Below are 19,978 nucleotides of genomic sequence, written 5' to 3'. Positions count from 1 at the left end.
TGAGATCGTGACCTGGCTGAAGTCGGACGCTTAACCGACTGCGCCACCCAGGCGCCCCAATGGCTTCTATTTAATGAACACTTATTTTATTCCAGAAATTTCATTTAGGAAATGACTCCCAATAGGTATAATTATCACCAATTTATAGAGCAGGAGCCAAAGATACTTAGTCAAAGCCAGAGTTCTGATCTGAATCTGGGCTTTTAAAATTCTAAAGTTCTTTCTCCTGTTGCCTCTTTCTAAGGAAAAGAAAAGATAGATCAATTAGTGTCTACTTGATTGTATGGGCCCTAATAAAATCACCAGAGCTAAAAGTTAAATCAGAGAAAAAAACTGATATTTACCCACTCCTTTAAAGATCATTAAGAAACAGCCATAATTTAAATTCATTAGAAGTATATGAATTTAGAGATAAAACTTGCAGAACAAAGGGAAAAGTAAAGCATTATGTGTGAAGGGATTTAGGAAGGCAAAAAAAAAAAAAAAAGATGAATTAGGCCTAATTCCATCCACTTATTATTGGAAATATAGGAGCATCATAATAGTGTTCCAGAGGATCCACTTGCATAGAAAGACCCTAGAAATTCCAAGGCACTCAAAAAGCTTTAGTGCGGTTTAACACTTCTGGGAGAGCCCCTCATCTTATGAAGCTGGGTAACAGTTTTCAGGTAGAAGAGAAAAAGTGGTCTAACTATTGAGCTTAGCTAGTATGGGTCACATGTGATCTACAGACACAGAAAACGGAAATGCATTAGAGCATATCTCCTTCTTAAGACCTGCCAGAGACCTTTCCTATAATCTGACAGGGCAGAAGTGAGCATGGTACCAGCACCTGTATCTGATTCAAATTGTTCTCTAAAAGTGTTCTGCATGGGGCACCTGGGTCTGTTGGTTAAGGGTCTGACTTTGGCTCAGGTCATGATCTCAGGGTTGATAAGTTTGAGTCCCACATAGGGCTCTGCACTGTTAGTGCAGAGCCGGCCTGGGATTCTCTGTCTCTCTCTCTCTTTCTCTCTCTCTCTCTCTGCCCCCTCCTCCACTTGCACTCTCTCTCTCTCTCTCTCTCAAAACAAATAAACTTACAAAAATAAAAATAAAAATGTTCTGCTGAGGCAAGAACATCAACCAGCCCAGAGCAACCAAAGGGATGGAGATTTTGCACAGAATCAGGCATCGCCCAGGTAAAAGACACTGAGAAGCCAAACTTACAGTGACCTCAGAACAGGATAAGGGCAGAAGGCTGTGTTTTCTCTCAAAGCTGATATTAAGGATTGCTACTACCAGAATTAATTTTGATTGGCCAAACTTGCGTTCTTTTAAGAAAGATGAGGGTTCTAGCTGAGAAAATTAGCAGTGATAACTGGCTCCTTGTGCAAGAGCCTCAAATGGTCTAGATATTAATTTATGTCCCAAATAATATCTTTATCTCCCATCAGCCTGAGGCTTTCAAAAAGGATATAACAGTTGCAAAAGCTCAGAGGTCGGAAGCACAGTCGGAGTGAAAAATCTCCCAAATGTGTTAATCGCTCTCCTCTGGGTTCTCTGACCAAGTGACCAAGGCCTCCATTTTGTCCTCTGTTCTATCGTTCTGTGCTGAGCTCAGCTCTGCTGCTTCACATCCCACCCACATGATGCAGGGGCAAGTTCAGAGGACACATTATCATCATCAGATTCTTCAGCCTAACTACACCAAAGCTCACTTGGCAGATGTCCCAGTATAACCTACACATGATGCACAACTTATTTCTTGATCTAAAGCTCAGACTGCCACGATTTTTGAGGTTAAAATGTCCCTATTCATTTCAAAACACCGGCGAAGAATCCAGGCGCCATTCCAACCTAGGAGCCTAAACGCTGGAGGACTCTGTGACATTGAAAAGCAAGAGCAACTTTCTTCATTTTCCCTCAACACACAGCACAGCAACTTCCACCAACGGAATAGTGTGAATTTAAAGTCAGACACCTGCAACAATTTTTAGATCTGATTCTCTTTCATTGTGAGAACTTAACCCCGCCCCAAAAAGCCACATGGTATTTCACCCACAAAGTGAAGATCAACTCGCTTACAGTTTTCCTCACAAGAAAACAGGATGGGAAACAAAATCATACGCAAAACCCTTTAAGGTAGCATTTTAGGCACACTGCCGTGAGAAAAGCAAGCTGAAAGGCTAAATGTCATTCCCATATCCGGCAACCCTGCTTCCGTTAACAGAACCAGGAAAAGGAAGGATGATTATTTGTGTAGGTGAATAGCGACTGACGAGGCTAATTTGTAACCCGCTCATATTTCCTTTCACCTCACATGCACAGAGGAGCACCCCATTCAAGGAGGTCAAGGCAGAATCTAGTGCTGATGCGGTTCTGTGGGGGTAGACCTGGCGTCACCAAGTCTTTACTCCACTGGTCACCTGACAGCTTACAGCTACTTTGGTCTGCTCTTGTTTGTACTGGAGCATGGAATTATGTTGCCTCCAGGCTCTGTTCCAGTGTTCTTGTTTCAGTTTTAAGCTTTCTTACAATGAATGAATCACTGAGCAGGATATTACCTACATAACAAAAATGCGGGACCAGCGCCCAGCTCTGTCTTGCCAATTGTTATTGTTTATTGACCATTTTACCAGTTAATCAGAAAAACACACGTTTAAGTAGATAAATACTCCTACTTTTCACAGACCAAAATGGCGAATTTTAAAAACAGTAACAATCAGAGTTGATGATGATAGAATGAGAGTGCAATATTCATTAGCACAACTTTCTAGATTGAAATTTGGCAAAAAAAAGAAAAAAACGAATTACACCCTTTTGATCCGGTAATTCCATCACTAGGAATTTATCCTAATGAAATAATTGGTGATACAGACCATAACACACAAATAACGAAGATCCTCATAAGGCTGTGTATAATACTGTGTATAAGAGTGAAACACGACAAACCACCTCAACATCAGGGATTCGATAAAGAAATTACTGTACTTCCGCATGTTAACATTTAGCCTTTAAGATCAAGAAAATTGAGGGTAGGAATACCCTCATTATAAAACATTAATGTTATTTAGCATACAATATTACACTGTGGGAGCTCCAAATATGCCACCCCAAAATAAGCCTCTTTGACATTAGGATTATTTTCAGCTTATTATCTGGAGAAACAGCAGAGGTAAGGAAGCTCTGAAGAGTACAAATTACCCTTTTGTAAGAGAAATTTACATTTATAAAGGAAATGTCCCTTTGTAAGGTGTCTCTCTCTGGGTACTAAGAAGGAAAGGAGGACTCTAAATCACAAGAAACTCTTATCAATGGAGAAGGTGCAACTTAGCATCTGCACAGCAAACCTTATCCTTGTTTATAGTACTTTTCATGGTCCCCTTCCCATAACCTGCCTCCCCACACTCTCTTCCTGGGTTTTAGGTGAAGATGGTATTTATGCCCAAGTCTGGCCCCCTCTTTTGAGTTACTCATCTCTGAGTTTCTCCCATGTATGTATGAGATATACATGGTAATACACTTGTTGGTTTTCTCTTGTTAATCTATTTTTTTGTTAGAGGGCCCACAGCTCAGAACCTAGAGAGTAGAAAGAAATGTTTTTTTCTTCCTCTACCACATAAAATTAAGTAAAAGGAAGTTTCGTTGCCCTCAAGTTTATTAACCAGACATTCATTTTCTTCTAAAGCTCCCATAGGATGTGACTTCCTGAGCGGTCATAGATTTTAGGTCAGCTTCAAAAAGACACAAAAACAATGGAGTAGTATTAGGATAACATCTTGAAACTGGCCCTAGGTTCCTTTCTCTGTTCAAATGACTTTTAATAACTGTCTGCTATTGGGGCTTGAGCCACCAATTCTTGACCAGGCCTGTGATTTGAGCCAAACCAGAGTTCACAACACTGAATGAATGTGGTCGAGCGTACTATAGTTAAACTGGGCCACAACCCCAGTAGATGGCTGCCATGAGAAGTTGGCAACATATCTGACTCTCAAAAAAATTCCAGTTATTTTTTCCTAATCGTGACCCCAAATTATACCATACTCAACTGTTGTACAGAATTTCTTCCAAAATCAGTAGAATTTGTTCAATTAGTTTTGTATCCTAAATCACACTTCAAGTATCCTCAAAGACTGTATTTAAACCCGAGGTCCTTCAACACAGTATTAGAATTAACCAGATTCTACTTTGTGAAACACACTCCCAAAACACACGAACAAAGACATATGGGAAACTCACGTAAAAGAATCCAAGTGGTCCAGAGATATATGGCATTTTCATTCCCAAGAGATACTTGACTTGTGAAGTCACGACGTGGGTGGCAGCTCCAGTTGTCATGGCACTGATCACAGGCTCTGTAAGCAGGAATGTGGCACTGCCCAGCTGTAGCACAAACATGGCCACCTAAGAGGACAAAGGAAAATGACATTTCCCCAGGTTCCTAGAGGAATTACTACCTGACACGTTTTCATTTCCATTTCACACAGACATAGAGAACTGATGTGAAGTGGATTTCTTAAATTGTATATATCCAGTATCTTGAGTTTTCTTGAGAACATAACTAGGTTCCAAGGCTTTCCAAATGTTATTGGGTACAGTGTAATTGCTTCGGTTAAAGTGAACACGTTTTGTTCCCCTGAATATTGACTTTTCCTTTTTTCTCTAATCCTCATCATATAAGTCATAAAAAAGGGAAATATACTCGAATCGGTTCATACGTGGGGCTCTGTGGAGAAAAATTAAATTTGCATTTATGAGGGGCGCCTGGGTGGCTCCGTCAGCTAAGCGGCCGACTTCGGCTCAGGTCATGATCTCACGGTCCGTGAGTTCGAGCCCCACGTCGGGCTCTGTGCTGACAACTCAGAGCCTGAAGCCTGTTTCGGATTCTGTGTCTCCCTCTCTCTGACCCTCCCCTGTTCATGCTCTGTCTCTCTCTCTCTCAAAAATAAATAAACGTTAAAAAAATTTTTTTTTAAAAATTTGCATTTATGATACTTTAAAAAAAATTCAGAATTTAAAAGAAATTTCAGAATTTCACTACCCCACACCCAGTAGGTTTAAAATCTCAAAAGCACTGAAGAAAAAAAAGGCCATTTCCTGAGTTTCTCCCCGGTCCTGAGAAACGGAAACCCTTTTTTGACTAGAAACTCTCTCAAGTAGTTCTAAATGGCCACTAATAATAAGAAGATATCAGGACTTATTTATAGGCGGAGAAGAACAAAAGATAGGGCTAGGTTAAAGGGATATGAATTCAGAAACCCAAGAATAGGCAGAAAAGTCATTTTCCTTAAAAATTTCCTTGCTACTTCTACCGCTGTGCTTCATGACCAAACAAAATTATCAACTTTGAGTAGAAGCTGTGCATTGAGTTCTGCTGGGCAAAAGATGACCAAAGGAACCAAAATTCTCCTATTAACATAGCAACGGTTAGTGTTCTTCCTCTGCCGGTGAGAGAGCTTTTAGAAGGTGGCCCATCCTTTGACTGAATACTACTGTGTAAACTCAGTCATAGAAACTATAAAACAGGGATGCTTGGGTGGTTCTATCAATTAAGCAACCAACTTCAGCTCAGGTCATGATCTTGCAGTTCGTAAGTTGGAGCCCCGCAATGGGCTCTGGGCTGACAGCTTGGAGCCTCAAGCCTGCTTCCTGCTTCAGATTCTGTCTTTCCTTCTCTCTCTCTGCCCCTTCCCCCCCGCCCCCCCAACTCACATTCTGTCTCTCTCTCTCAAAATAAATAAACATTAAAAAAGTTTTTAAACTACAAAACATAAAATTCAGTGTTTTGAAAGTAACATTAAATTATATTCATGAGTATCCACACTAGAAAAGGGACACAAAGCGGGTCATGTTGATATATCCTCTCAGTGTGTTAATTACCATATTTAGGTCATGTCTTAAAATTCTTTTTGGAAAATCAGATTAGTTATTAAAGAAATCAGAGGACAGAACAGCAATGAGATCTCCTTCTGTGAAGAGGTGACAGTGATGAAAAAGAGAAGTATAAAGTGCTATCTGTTAACACTAGAGCATAAATTGCAAAATATATCATTTCTATCATATTGCAATGTCCTTTGACCAAAAGCGATAATGCTCTGAACTTGCATCAGAGTAGAGTGTTCTGGGCTCAAATCTGAAAACTGAAGTTCTGATCCTGGCTTCCCTATGTCCTAGTTCTGACTGTAGAAAACCTGCTGAAATTTTCTGAGCCTCATCATCATCTATAAGCCATTAGACTGAAGTCTATGCTATCTATCTTGTAGAATCATTATAAAGTGAATGTGAAATAATATAAGGACTTCAAAACTTGCAAAACATGCAAAATATGTAAGGCACAGGAACATCATGAGATGTCATGGATATTCACTCATCATAGGAAACCAGCTACAGTTTTGAACACGTAGAAGGGGCCTCACCACATTTCCCAACTCAGGAAAACTTGAAAGAATTTATAGGTGCACAAAGAAATGTATTTGAATTGTTTGCAGTTTAGCAGCCCCATTTATTCAATATAGAATAAAAAATAATCTGGATTGCCAACATAGAAATCAGGCATTCTGTTTCTGCCAACAGAGGAAGCCCGAGCAGCAACTCCAGCTAGTAACATTTTTTTTTAAGAAACTGTGTGTGTGTTTGTCAAAGTAGAAATGTCCTGAGGGAAATATGCAATCAATGGTATAGGTACAAATGGAACACACTGATCTTCTTGGCAACTCTTGATTCATAGTCTGTTGATTTTCATCCTGAAAACACAATCAGTTAAGAAAAACACTGAACCAATTTTCCCCAAGCATCTATCTACTAGTGAGTAAATTCCAACTTATGACATTAACTCTTACAGGCCCTAAGGACAAAATTAGCATATTATTGGGGTAAGATGAACACCAGAGAGTTGGATTTTCAATTCATCTAAATGCAGCAGACAAGCAATCCAAATCTTTGAAATTGTGAAACCTGTTTGCATATGTGGAATTTTCTGCATACATGGAATGCTGGAAAGTTCTTATCTGTATGCCAGGAAATCTTACCTTATTTTGAGAAGCAAACTCTTTTGGGAAGCCTTGTATGAACCATCATCATTTTACCTTCTGTTTAATATTTGTTTCCTAAATTCTATCATCTTTTTAGAGGAGTTAATGATTCTTCGTGCCTGAGAAACAAAGGTCACTTAACCTGAAGTCATTCATCAACCACTTCCGGCTAACCACTGTCTACTCGTAGCAGCTTCTTAGTTATTTCCATGACCTTAATGTTACAAATGGAAGGGCCCAGGAAAGTACAAGACATGAAGAGTTCAGCCACTCCACATATTGAAAATACATACACATACCTTGCAACAGAGAGCAGGAAAGATGGAGTACCCTCCTCTAAACTTAGCTAAAGACTCAAAGTGTTTTTGTAATATTCTACTTGTACACATTTTTATGCTTAAAAGAAAATCTTCCCAGCAAGGGATAAATCCCTAAAATGGAGAATTCTCGACTCTGAAAGGTCAACAAGCCCCTGAAGAGCTCATTTCTGACACAAACCACTGGGTATGTGAAGGATGATTGCAAACATGTGAGATTTAGCTGAAGAGAAATAACTCTCTTCTGGATGACAATATTCTCCAGAACCCAAGACAATGGCGGATATTTTAAGAAGGATAAAGAGGGAGAGGACGAGGAAGAAGGGAAAGAGAAGAATAAGAAAGAGAAGAATGAGAAATTTAAGAACTCCACTTTCCCCACTACTCACATTTTAACAGTTCATCCACATCAAAATTAAGGCTCTAGGATATAGAGGCTGACGTACACAGCTTGAATGTAGCAAATATCCATGCAACGCAGGTTTTGTTAGAAGCACCCACAGACGGTTGTGGCTTCCAAGATTATCTTAGAACTTAAATATGTGAGATGAGGATCCCTCAAGACTATTTTGCTTGTAGGCCTAGTATTTAGATTCTACACCAATGTTAAGGACTTTTTTTTTTTTTAAAGTTAATGACTTAATAAACAACCACTTCAGCTCCTTTTACAATAATATAGATGACAATAACTCTAATCTGGCTAGCCAACTCCCAAACTTTGGCCATGCAATGTTTTATGAGAAAATAAATGTTATACAATCGATATATTTCAGCTGTTTGCAGTAACTCTGATGATCTGGGCTAATGCTGAAAACCTGTGACACACATTATCAAGGTTCACTAGCGTGACACTATTGGGTAAACGTTTCTATAAACACCATGTGTTCTATATAAATTGAATGTATCTCAGATTTCAGGCCATTTTTTGCAAGTGGCCTTCAAATAGTGAAAAAGGAAAAGAAGTATATAGTAATCAACTATTCTACCCAAGGGAATACAGCGTGCATTTCAGGGTTGTTGTTTTTTTTTCAGTTTGTCTGCAATCTGGTTTTTACATTACACCAAATCATTTATTTGTCCATTCAATAAATATTTCCTGAATACCTATAAGGGGCTAGGCACGCATTGTTGCAGAATACAGACATAAAGATACAGTTAATATTAAAAAAAAAAAAAACATAAAAAGAGGTGAAATGAAGATATTGGGAGGGGGCACTTTTTTAAATGTTTTTATTATTATTATTATTTATTGAGAGACAGAGAGAGACAAAGCATGAGCATGGGAGAGGCAGAGACAGAATCTGAAGCAGGCTCCAAGCTCTGAGCTGTCAGCACAGATCCCAACGCGGGGCTCAAACTCACAGAGCACGAGATCATGACCTGAGCTGAAGTTGGACACTTAACTGACTGAGCCACCCAGATGCCCCGGAAGGGGGCACTTTTAACTACACCAATGTTAAAAGTTGGTGTAGGTGTTACTGTAGTGTAGGTGTTACTAGGAAGGTAAAGTCAGAGAAGCTCTTTGGGTGGGAGCTAAAATGCTAGGAGCTGTATTCTTCACTGAGCAGAGTATGCTGGTTTGGGGAAGAGAGCTAAAGTGCTCATGACAATAGGAAAACTATTTCCAGTCCGTGAGTGCTGCACGGGGGTATGGGGAAAAAAAAAAAGTCTGTGTGGCCAGAAAACCCAAGAGCAAAAAATGTCAAATGGATACCTAATGAAGTTGCATGCTGCAGAATTGAAAATATAAAACCCTACTCCATACTTTTCGGTGCTAAAAGGGAATGAGCTATCAAGCCATGCAAAGACATGGATGAATCTTAAGTGATATTGTTAAGTGAATGAAGACAGTCTGAAAAAGCTATATGCTGAATGATTCCATTTCTGTGACATTCTGGAAAAGGCAAGACTATAGAGACAGTAAGCAGATCAGTAGTTGCCAAGGGCTTGGGAGTGGGAGAATGTGTAATAAGTAAAACACAGTGAATTTGCTAGTCTGGTGAAACTCTTCTATATGATACTGTCATGGTGGATACATAACATAAGCATTTGTCAAAACCCATAGATCTTTACAACACAAGAGTGAGCCTTAATGTATGAAAATTAAAAAAAAAAATCATTTGGAGCTCAGGAGATCCCAAACTAAAATATGACAAAGAATCTGAAAACCACTGATATATTTACTATCTCTATAAACTCTGCCTTTTCCAGAGTGTCATTTAAATGGCATCATATAATATATAGACTTTTCAGACTAAATGGGTGAAATAACCTCACTGAAAGGGGTGGCAAAAAAAAAAGATTGCTCATGTTTAGGGTGCCTGGGTGGCTCAGTCAGTTAAGCATCTGACTCTTGGTTTCAGTTTAGGTCATGATCTCATGGTTCGTGAGTCCAACCCCCACATCAGGCTCCACTCTGACGTTGCGGAGCTGGCTTGGGATTCTCTCTCTCCCTCTCTCTGCCCCTCCCCTGCTTTCTCTCTCTGTCTTGCTCTCAAAATAAATAAACTTAAAAAATTAAAAAAATGTATGTTCAACCTATATTAATGCAACACGTTTCTTAGCAATTAATGACGGTTTTTCATGTGTTCTATTAGTGTGCACTTCCTTGATGAGCTGCACTTCCAGAATCAATTCATAATGGAAATTGAGAATCTCAATCCATTCAAGTTAGTTAGCATGTCTTCATAAGTTCTCAAACAAAAGGGGCACCTGTGTGGCTCAGCCGGTTAAGTATACGACTCTTGACCTCAGCTCAGGTCATGATCTCAAAGTTCTTGAGTTCAAGTCCCATGTCGGGCTCTGCACTGTCAGTGCAGAGCCTGCTTGGGATCCTATCTCTCTTTCTCTCTGCCCCTTCCCCACCTACACTATCTCTCTCTCAAAGTAAATAAATAAACTTAATTATTTTTTTAAATGCTCATGTGAAGAACTCTGGAAATGAGAAAAGTCTGTAAAACCAACGATGAAAAAGAGACACTATATTCCAGCTGACAAACTTATTTTCCATGGGGATAGGAGTTAACAATCTGAAACCACTATCCATATATACTGAAATTTAAAAATTAAGTAGATGGATGGTGAATGGTGGGAGCCAAGTTTCCCACTGTTGGAGAAGCCCAGCAAAGGGCATTAGGCTAGGATGATCAATATGGTAAGGGATTACAGTTGGTATCTAGGAACTCATGTCTAAAGACAGATATAGATGATCAGCCTTTGATTTTTTAAATTTAGCAGACCATGCAAAGCATTTTCTCATTGTAGTACTTTTAAAAGCCAACAAACCTGAAAAATGCACACTCCAGTTCTGAAATATAAACTCAGTGTGGTAGGCAAAATGCTTTCCCAAATTCCCACCCCTCATTATTAAAAAAAACACTAATTTATGAAGGAACTTTTGCAGATCACATTAAGGCTATGGCCTTTACAACAGGGAGAGTATCTTGGGGGGAAAAGGTTTAAAAAGATACAGATAGATACGGATAGATAGATAGATAGATAGAAGATAGATAGATAATGTCCATATACATGGGTTAATATATACACATACATGTCCTTAGTCAGCCAAGAGGGCTAGAAGCAATAACACCCTGTTCGCAATGAGCACACGCAGCACCCAGATATTGACCTTGGATACCATTCTCCAATAAAAGGAACGAGGGTTCCCTGGAGAAGTGGTTGATTCTAAGCAATCACCCATAGGCCTGGGGCAAAGAAATATACATATGATTCTGTATCATTTTGTAGTGCCAGAAAGAAAGCAAATGCTCCAACAACAAAGAGCCAAATACACGGGGGTATGTCAAGGATGGACACAGGAGCCAAGTGAAGTATCTCCCAATGCCCAAAGCTAGAACAATTTGAGGAACAACATAAATAAAGTAGCATTGGATTATAACCCAAAGAATAAAATAAATATCTTTGAGTCCATATTGATATAAATACTTGATTACATCTTAAAAATGAGAGAGCTGGGAAATCTCCTGTGTAAGTTAGTTATTATTATTCCAAAACTTTACCTAGACACTCCTCACTCCTTATCTCAACTCCTCATGTAAGGTTAACTCCCACCTCTTAAGTGTGGGCTCTGCCTGTGGACTTCTTTCCAAAGAATACAGTGTGGAAAGTGTCAGGCGGGGAAGAGAGGAGGGAAGAGAGAAACTTCACATTGGAGGCACATGACAAACACTAGTTCAGGCAGGTGATTAAGGTTAACATCAAGAGCTATAAATCAAATTGATAGTCCATACTCTTCCTACTATGTAATGAGAATGTCGCTCTGTCTCCTTGGTCTTCCTCCTAAAAATCCATCACCCCAGTCTAATCATGAGAAGAACATCAGACAAATCTCAACTGGGGGGACATCCTACAGAAGGCTTACCAGAAGTCCTCAAAACCATGAAGATAACCAAAAACAAGAAAAATCTCAGAGATTTTCATAGTTAAGAGGAGCCAAAAGAGAGATAGGACAATTAAATATGATGTGGTATACTGGATGGGATCTTGGAACATAAAATTAACATTAGGTAAAAATTAAAGAAGACTGAATAGAACACATGGACTTCAGTTGATAGCAATGCATCAATCTGGTTCAGTAACTGTGGCTAATATGCCATACTAATGTGAGACGTTACATTAATAGGGGAAATTTGGGTGGATGGGGCAGGTGGCAACTCTGTATACCCTCTTTGCAACTTTACTGAAATCCAAAATTATTATAAAACAAAAACGTTTTTAAAAAGGGAAAGAAAAGTACCTCTCCACCTCTTCCACAGAATCTTCAGGTAAGACCACATTTCTCCCCAAGCTGTATGCTGCGCATGGCAGGCACCTGAGTTGTGCACACATGAGCAGAAGGGAAAAGGGGGACCCTCAGAGGAGCTTCAGACAGCCGGGCTTCAGAGGTCTGACATGTGCATAAATAACCACACCAAGACAAGCGTGCACACACATAAAAGAGAGAAATAGAAAAGGTGCTACCGGGGTGCCTGGGTGATTCAGTCAGTTAAGCGTGGGACTCTGGATTTCGGTTCAGGTCACAATTCTAGGATTGTGCGATAAAGCCCCACATTGGGTTCCTCACTGAGTGTGGAGCCTGCTTGAGAGTCTTTCTCTCTCTCTCTCTCACTCTCTCTCTTCCCCTCCCCTGCTCCCCAAATTACTTACAAGGGAGAGCACCCTCTATCTCATTCCCAAAAAAAAAAAAAAAAAAAGCGAGAGAAAGAAAATGTGCCACAGATTTCAGAGGGAGAAGGAAATTATTCTGGATAGGGGTAAACTTGTGCCTTGACACATGAGCAGGAATCCAAGTGAGAGAAGTTATTAGACAGTCTTCCAGAAAAAGGGAAGAATATGAGTACAAAGCAGGACAGCACGGGATATGTTCAGAGAACGCAGAGCTGCTAGTTTAGAAGGAGCACAGCTAGCCAACGGGGAGTAATAGAAAATAAAGCAGGACATTCTGAAGTCAGAATATGGAGCACCTTAAAAGTAGTGAAAAGGGAGGTTTGCAGGAGTGAGTGACATCACTCTCGCATACATTTATTAAACACCTAAATTTGCCAAGAGGTGTGCTGCACGCTGGCTCAAAAATCAGAGCTAGGCTTTGGTAGGATTAATCTGACAATAAAATGTGGAACAACTGACCATTTAAAATGTTAGTGGAAGAGGAGCAACCAAAGGAAAAAAGACAGAGAACACCTCAACTGGACCCAGAAGGAACAGAGAACAGAAATGAGCCGCGCGTTGGACTACCTAGAGGCAAACTGATCATATGTCCAGGAAACACAGTTTATTGTTCATTTGATTTTTCATTGTCAAATATAGAAACTCATGGGGCGTAAGAATTATCTTTATTTGGAATTCTGTGGTTGAAAGAAGTATCACAATCTTTTCATTTCTCAGACTTTTCTAGAAAAAAAAATCCTCTAATGCAAGAGGCAGTGAGAATCAAGAGTGCTAGGGGTGGGCAGTGATTTGACTCTTCTGCCTTCCTTCCTGCCCCAGCTATAGAAAACGACAAGGTTGTATAATGGGACGACGGGAGCATGACAGTATTAACAGTATTAAAAGACACAGGGGCATGGGAAGTCGTGGTATTTTCATTGTTCATTGGGTGGTGGCCGGGGGACAGCTGTGGGAAGAGGTAGGAGACTGCATTGACTATGTCTTCACATTTCAGCTGGACAGATCTGGCAAAATCCATAATCAAATTAGAAAATTATTACACATTTTCTTACTCCTTTTTCATCAAGAACTGCATTACAGTTTAAACAATATAAGAACACATTCCCTATCTTCTGGGCAGGGATAAAGGGAGAAAATGGTAAATTAGAAAAAAAAAATCTCAATTCAATTTTGGCTACTTAACATAGTGATACCATTAACATTTAATTGACCTTTTTCTTATTCAAGTTATTCGACTTACGTTTATTAAATACCAGCTGGCTGCTGGAATTATAAACAGTCTCTGCTCTAGAGACTCACAGTCTAGAAAGGGAGGTGCAAATATGTGGAACATATTTCCTGGTAGTCTGAGGCATCCTATCATGTAAATCCTGAGCAATGTCTCACCAAAGGAAGTGGGGGGGGATCAGTTATAACCATGTCCAGAAATATCAGAGAAGGCTTCTCTGAGATGATTACATTTAAGCCGAGCCTTGAAGGACATGCAGGTGATATGAAAAAGTACCGTGAGGGCCTGGAGCATTGCAGGTACCCAGTTTTCACAGCCAAGGCCACTGCCCCAGTACTCACCTCATGCCTTCTGTATAGGCTGCTGCTACTATTAAGGAGGTGAAATGTGGAAAAGAACAACAAAATGCCTGGCCTTAGAAGTTACGGGGTTGGGGCACCTGGGTGACTCAGTTGGTTAAGTGTCTGACTCTTGATTTCAGCTTAGGTAATGACCTCACGGTTTGCCAGCACCCCCGCCGGGTTCTGCACTGACAGTGCGGAGCCTACTCGAAATTCTCTCTCTCTGCCCTTTGCCTGCATGCGCTCTCTCTCTCTCTCTCTCTCTCTCTCAAAATAAATAAATAAACTTGAAAAAAAAAGTTACTAGGTTGAGTTCCTTGCTTCTGCCTCAGTATGAGTTTAGAAAGCCATGTAGTGTAACAGTTAGGAGACTGTATACTGGAATCCAACTCCTACTTTGCCAGGTCTTAATTATAAGATTCTGAATAAGACACTTCACCTTTCAGTACTTCATCTGTATAATGGGAAGAATAATATTATTTATTTCATAAAATGTTGATGGGGACTGAATGTGTGAATAAATGTAGTAAAATGAGAACAGAACTTGGCATATAATAGGGTAATAAATATTATTGTTTTTAATGTGAAGGATTTTCATTTTTATAAACTTAAGGATTATAATTCTAATTTTACATGTATTACTTCTTAGCTTTGCTAGGTAGAAATACAGCTGGAAAGATTAAACAAAGTAATGACTTTTAGTCATAAAATGGCTGTGAGATAGTGTAACATCATCAAAAGAGATTTCAGATTGTCCTCCCCTTGCACTTCAAAAGAATGAAGTGAATGATTTTTCTGGAAGGAGTACATATGATGTGTTGAATAGGCAGGTTAAACTAGTCTGTATTTTAAACCCTGTCTACACTCACGATCCCCTTATTTAATATACTCCCAAAAAATGTTTAGTACAAAACCAAAAGTAACTGAAAATTTCCTACTTGGGTCTGCAGTTGGTTTTTATCATCCCTGAAGACAAGACTGTATTTCCAGAATGCACCAAGTACAATAATACAAGGCTCTGGCACTAAATACCCCCACCTGTGTCACCCCATGCTTGTGCAACTGTCAAACAAAGGAGCTGTATATCCCCATGTCCTCCAGGGCAGAAATCCTGTTCCATGGTTGCTTCAGAAAAGTAGAGCTTGGGAAAGCTTCCAGAAGTAAATGGGCAGGGGACAATCCCAGACCCCTCTCAGTTCTTGGAAAAGGGAATGGGCAAAACGCCCAACATGAGAATAATAAAAGCTACAGGGAGAAGAGAAGAATGGTTTTAAAAGTGCCTTGACTATTACTGAGTGTTTGTTTCCCCAACCTAAATGCTTACTGATGTTGGCATTTTAAACAGGGCCACTTTGCCTGGAAATTAACACCCCATTTCTGTGAGTGAGCAAGCAATTCCTTTCTTGGCTGCTACTGTTTTTTGGCTACAAAATTCTTCTTTTTTCTTTTTTTTTTTTTTGAAAAGTAACACTAATAACACAAAATTGTGTCAGTTACAGCAGAAACACTTCCTTTGCAAAATGAGACATATAATGTACCTTAGAGGTAGATGGTAGAAATGGAAACAAAAAGATTCCCAGACCAGAAAGTTCAGTTACAATCACATACTGCATAAGTTCTAATCACAGGGGTCCCTGCTATGTTACAAAAATGTAGAAAATCAACAACAATAAAGGTATACAGTGGGGAAGAAACCAGACAAAAAATAATACAATGAGTATATTTTTATGAAACTCTAAAAAATACAAACTAATCTATAGTGATTAATGGTTGATGGCAGGTGGGGGTCCTAAAGCAGTGAGAAGAAGGTCAAGTGTCAAGGAAAAATCTGGGGGAGTCACAACTATCTTGACTGTGGTGATGGCTTCATGGGTATGTGTGTATGTCAAAACTTGTCAAAAGGCACACTCTAAATATGTGGAATTTATGTGTGGCAATTATACCTCAATAAAATTGTTTTTAAAGGGCCCATTACCTAATCTACAACATGGAAACCTGTCACATTACATTATTGTGGTTATATACGTGCACTTTATACTAGCAATATAAAAGAAATGGTAAGGGAGAAGAGAGACAGGAATTACTTCTTTGCCTGAATGACAATGAATGAGATATATTTGAATGCATTTATGTTTATGACATACATATAAACAGCTTACCTAAAAGGTAATCACATCACTCCTAGGCAAGTCTGTTTACTCTGATGAAAGCAGCCCACAGTAAGGAGTGCATAGTTCTCAGTGCAAGATAGACCAAGTAAACAAACAAACCAAAAAGATAAGAGTATTGAGAACTTAACAACATAACCAATAAGGTAGAACTTACAGCTATATACTAACAGACTATGCAATCTTTTCCCCAAGTGCTCATGAAATATTTACAAAAATTGATCATATGTTAGGTTACAGGGAAAACATCAGAAAATTCGAAAGTGTAGATATATTACAAACAGCACTCTGTGACCACAGTGCAATAACACCAGAAATTATTGGCAAAATTGAAAAACAAAAAGACCCATTCATTTGGAAATTTATAATCTTTTCCTAAGTAATTGTTGGGTGAAAGGGGGAAATATAAACTGAAAAGTACAGAATTTCTAAAAAATATTGACAGTTAAACACTATCAGAATCTACAGAAAACATTTCAAGCAATCAGCATGATAAAATTCACTAAATGCACTAAATGCTTTTATCAATAAAAAATTTTAAATTATATTAAATGATTGAATCCCCACCTCAAAAACTAGAAAAAGAACAAACTAAAAAAAAAAAAAAAATAGCCAAAGAAAGGAAACAATAAAGATAAAGGCAGAGGCAGCAATAGAAAGAAGTAGACATACTATTTCAAAATCCTACTTTTTTTTTAAGAATAAAAATAGACAAACCACTAGCTAATTTTTTGAGAAAAAAAGATAAAAGCACAAATATAAAATGAGAGAATGTCAAAGCAGAAAACATTAAAACAAGAAACTGTTTGAAAATCATAAGAAATCAAAGACCTATGTACAAACAAATTTGAAAAGTTAGATAAAAAGGATAATTTTCAAGGAAATACAGATTACCAAATTTGACCATATTGGAGACAGAGTCCTGCAACTGACCGATTTTATAGAAGAAATAGAGAACATTATCAAGAAATTACCCCCAAAAAGAGCACCAGGAAACAGATTATTTCAATGGGATATTTTTAAAAGGACGATTCTACAAACCTTCTAATACTAGACCCATCAGTAGTGCTTAAGAAAACTGAGGATAAAAGGTTAGGAAGAAAGTAAAATATGGATAACTAGATCTGATAAAGAGCACAAAAAAGAAAACTGTAGTCCACTACCATTGAAGAAAAAGGATGTAAAAGTACTAGATAAAAATTTGATAAACAGAATCCAAAACCACTTTAAGAATAAAATACACCAGGGGTGCCTGGGTGGCTCAGTTGGTTAAGCATCTGACTTCAGCTCAGGCCATGATCTCACAGTTTTTGAGGTGGAGCCCCACGTCGGGCTCTGTGCTGACAGCTCGGAGCCTGGAGCCTTTTTCGGATTCTGTGTCTCCCTCTCTCTCTGCCCCTGCCCCACTTGTACTCGTCTCTCTCTCTCTCTCTCAAAAATAAACATTAAAAAAAATCTTTTAAAGAATAATATACACCATGATCAAGTGGGAATTATTAAATTTTATTTTTGAATGTTTAATAGAAATTATTAAGGTTGGTTCAATGCTAGGAAATCCATTAATATGATATAACATATAATAGACTTCAGAGGAAAAAATAATATGATTATCTCTATAGGTGCTGGAAAAACCTATAGAAATATTCAATATTCTTTCTAATTTCTATTAAAATTCAAAAATATAAAGCAGTAAATAATTTCTTAACATGGTAAAATATACACATTCCATTCTCAAGGCCAGTATCTTCACAGAGATGAATGACATTTTGAGTAAGTTCAAGAAAAGACAAAAAAGCCCACGGTTTCCACTATTATTTGCCATTATAACAGATATCATCTAATGAAACTGAACAAGGAAAATCACAAATTATATTATTTTGTAAAAAAAAAAAAGGAAGTAAAAATATCTTTATAAAATACTGGAAAATTAATGAATAATAAAACTCATTTAAACTTTTTTACAGTTTATTTTTTGAGAGACAGAGAGAGACAAGGGGAGGAGCAGGAAGGGATGGAGGGAGAGAGAGAGAGAGAGAGAGAGAGAGAGAGAGAGAGAGAGAGAGAATCCCAAGCAGGCTCCACACTGTCAGCTAAGAGCCCTACGTGAGGCTCAAACTCACAAACCGTGAGATCAGGACCTGAGCTGAAATCAAGAGGCAGACACTTAACCGACTGAGCCACCCAGATGCCCCTAAAACTCATTTAAATAGTAAAAAAAATAAATAAATAAAACCAACAACTCAGTAAGAACTCAATAAGGTATCATGATATATAATTAATAGACCAAAGCATTCCATATGTACATGTACACAATACTGGAGCTTGCTTATTCACTTTCTTTATCCAAAAATAATTTATGCTTTCCTGATAATGACATGTTCAGTTACCCCTCTTCCCACCAGACTGTATCTTCTATGAAAAGTGACCTCACCCATTCTCTCCCTCCTGTAGTCCCTATGTCTAAGGGATATCTGGCTAGGGTAGAGACCCAATAAGTTATTTTGTGGCTGGCACTGATTTTAATCTTTCTAGCAACTATCATGTTCTTTAACATTCCAATTTTGTTCACTTTTCTTTTTGTGAGGTATTCAAGGAAGGAATGCCTTTCCATCCCCAAAGGTGAATTTTAATTAGTCTAAGGCAATCATGGTAATATTACCCCCACCTCATTGGCAATTAATTTAAGAATGGGCATGTGATACTTTTAAGCATGAGAAGTCGAATGGGAACTTTCTAGTGAAAGTTTTCCTTCCTGAAAAAAAAATGTACAAGGAGAAACTGCCATTTTTCTGAGTCTTGCTGTGATTATGTGAGGAGATGTGCCTGGCACGATGGCAACATCTTGAATCATGCAGTTATGGGGCATGGGGTCACCTAGGAAGAAAAGTCACCGGCCGAGGATGGCATAGCAAGGAGACATAAAACGCATAGGCTATTGATGAAATTACAGGTACTGAATTAACCAGCCAGAAATTTTGCTACCACCAGAATTCTTGTTATATGAAACACTAAAATCCATCTTTTAAGACACTTTTGTGTGGATATTATATTTTCTGCAGCTGAAAGCATCTTAACATACATTTGTTAAATAAAGAAATGAATGGAAAAATATCAATAGCTTTTATAGACAGAAACAGTAACTAGGTAGAAGACATAATGGTAGAGAAGTCCCCAGGCATAATAGTAACAAAGATGATTAAATACTTAAGAATAAATACTCAGGAATAAATGTACAAAACCTGTAAGAGGAAACACTCCTGAAAGACTAACAAGTCTGACAAAATTAGACTGCGACAAAAAGAAAGGCCCCTGTTCTTGGATAGGATAATTCAATGTCATAAAGATGTCAATTTAACACAATCTTGATAAAAAATATCAGCAAGTTTTTTTTTTAAATGGAGCTAGACAAGTTGATGCTAAAGTTCAGAAGAAAGAACAAACTTGCAGAAATAGCCAGAAACATACTAAGACATAAAAACTGCAAAGGTGAACTAGCCTACCAGATCAAACCAAACTACATGTCTTAATAATTAAAACAGGGTGCTACTGCCTCAAGAATATATATACAGACCAATAGGATAGGATAGGATAGGATAGGATAGGATAGGATAGGATAGGACGGAATGGGACAGGACAGGATAGGATGGGATAGGATAGGACAGGACAGACGGGACGGGACGGGATGGGATGGGATGGGATGGGATGGGACGGGACGGGACGGGAC

General features: G+C 38.5%; 1 protein-coding gene across 2 annotated transcripts in view; it reads right to left on the bottom strand.

Moving 5' to 3' along the window:
• The window catches only part of SLC26A7 (solute carrier family 26 member 7), a 120,334-nt gene that overhangs the window by 65,738 nt on the left and 34,618 nt on the right, over nucleotides 1-19,978 (bottom strand). For both annotated transcript variants that reach the window (XM_040493955.1, XM_040493956.1), the window contains one exon: nucleotides 4,222-4,386. In XM_040493955.1, the coding sequence (XP_040349889.1) occupies nucleotides 4,222-4,386 (165 nt within the window). The remainder of the gene's footprint in view (nucleotides 1-4,221; nucleotides 4,387-19,978) is intronic.

Source organism: Herpailurus yagouaroundi, unplaced genomic scaffold, assembly GCF_014898765.1.
Source record: "Herpailurus yagouaroundi ecotype Mexico unplaced genomic scaffold, PumYag 186, whole genome shotgun sequence".
In the NCBI taxonomy this organism is placed as follows: domain Eukaryota; kingdom Metazoa; phylum Chordata; class Mammalia; order Carnivora; family Felidae; genus Herpailurus; species Herpailurus yagouaroundi.
This window is presented reverse-complemented; position numbering and strand designations above follow the sequence as displayed.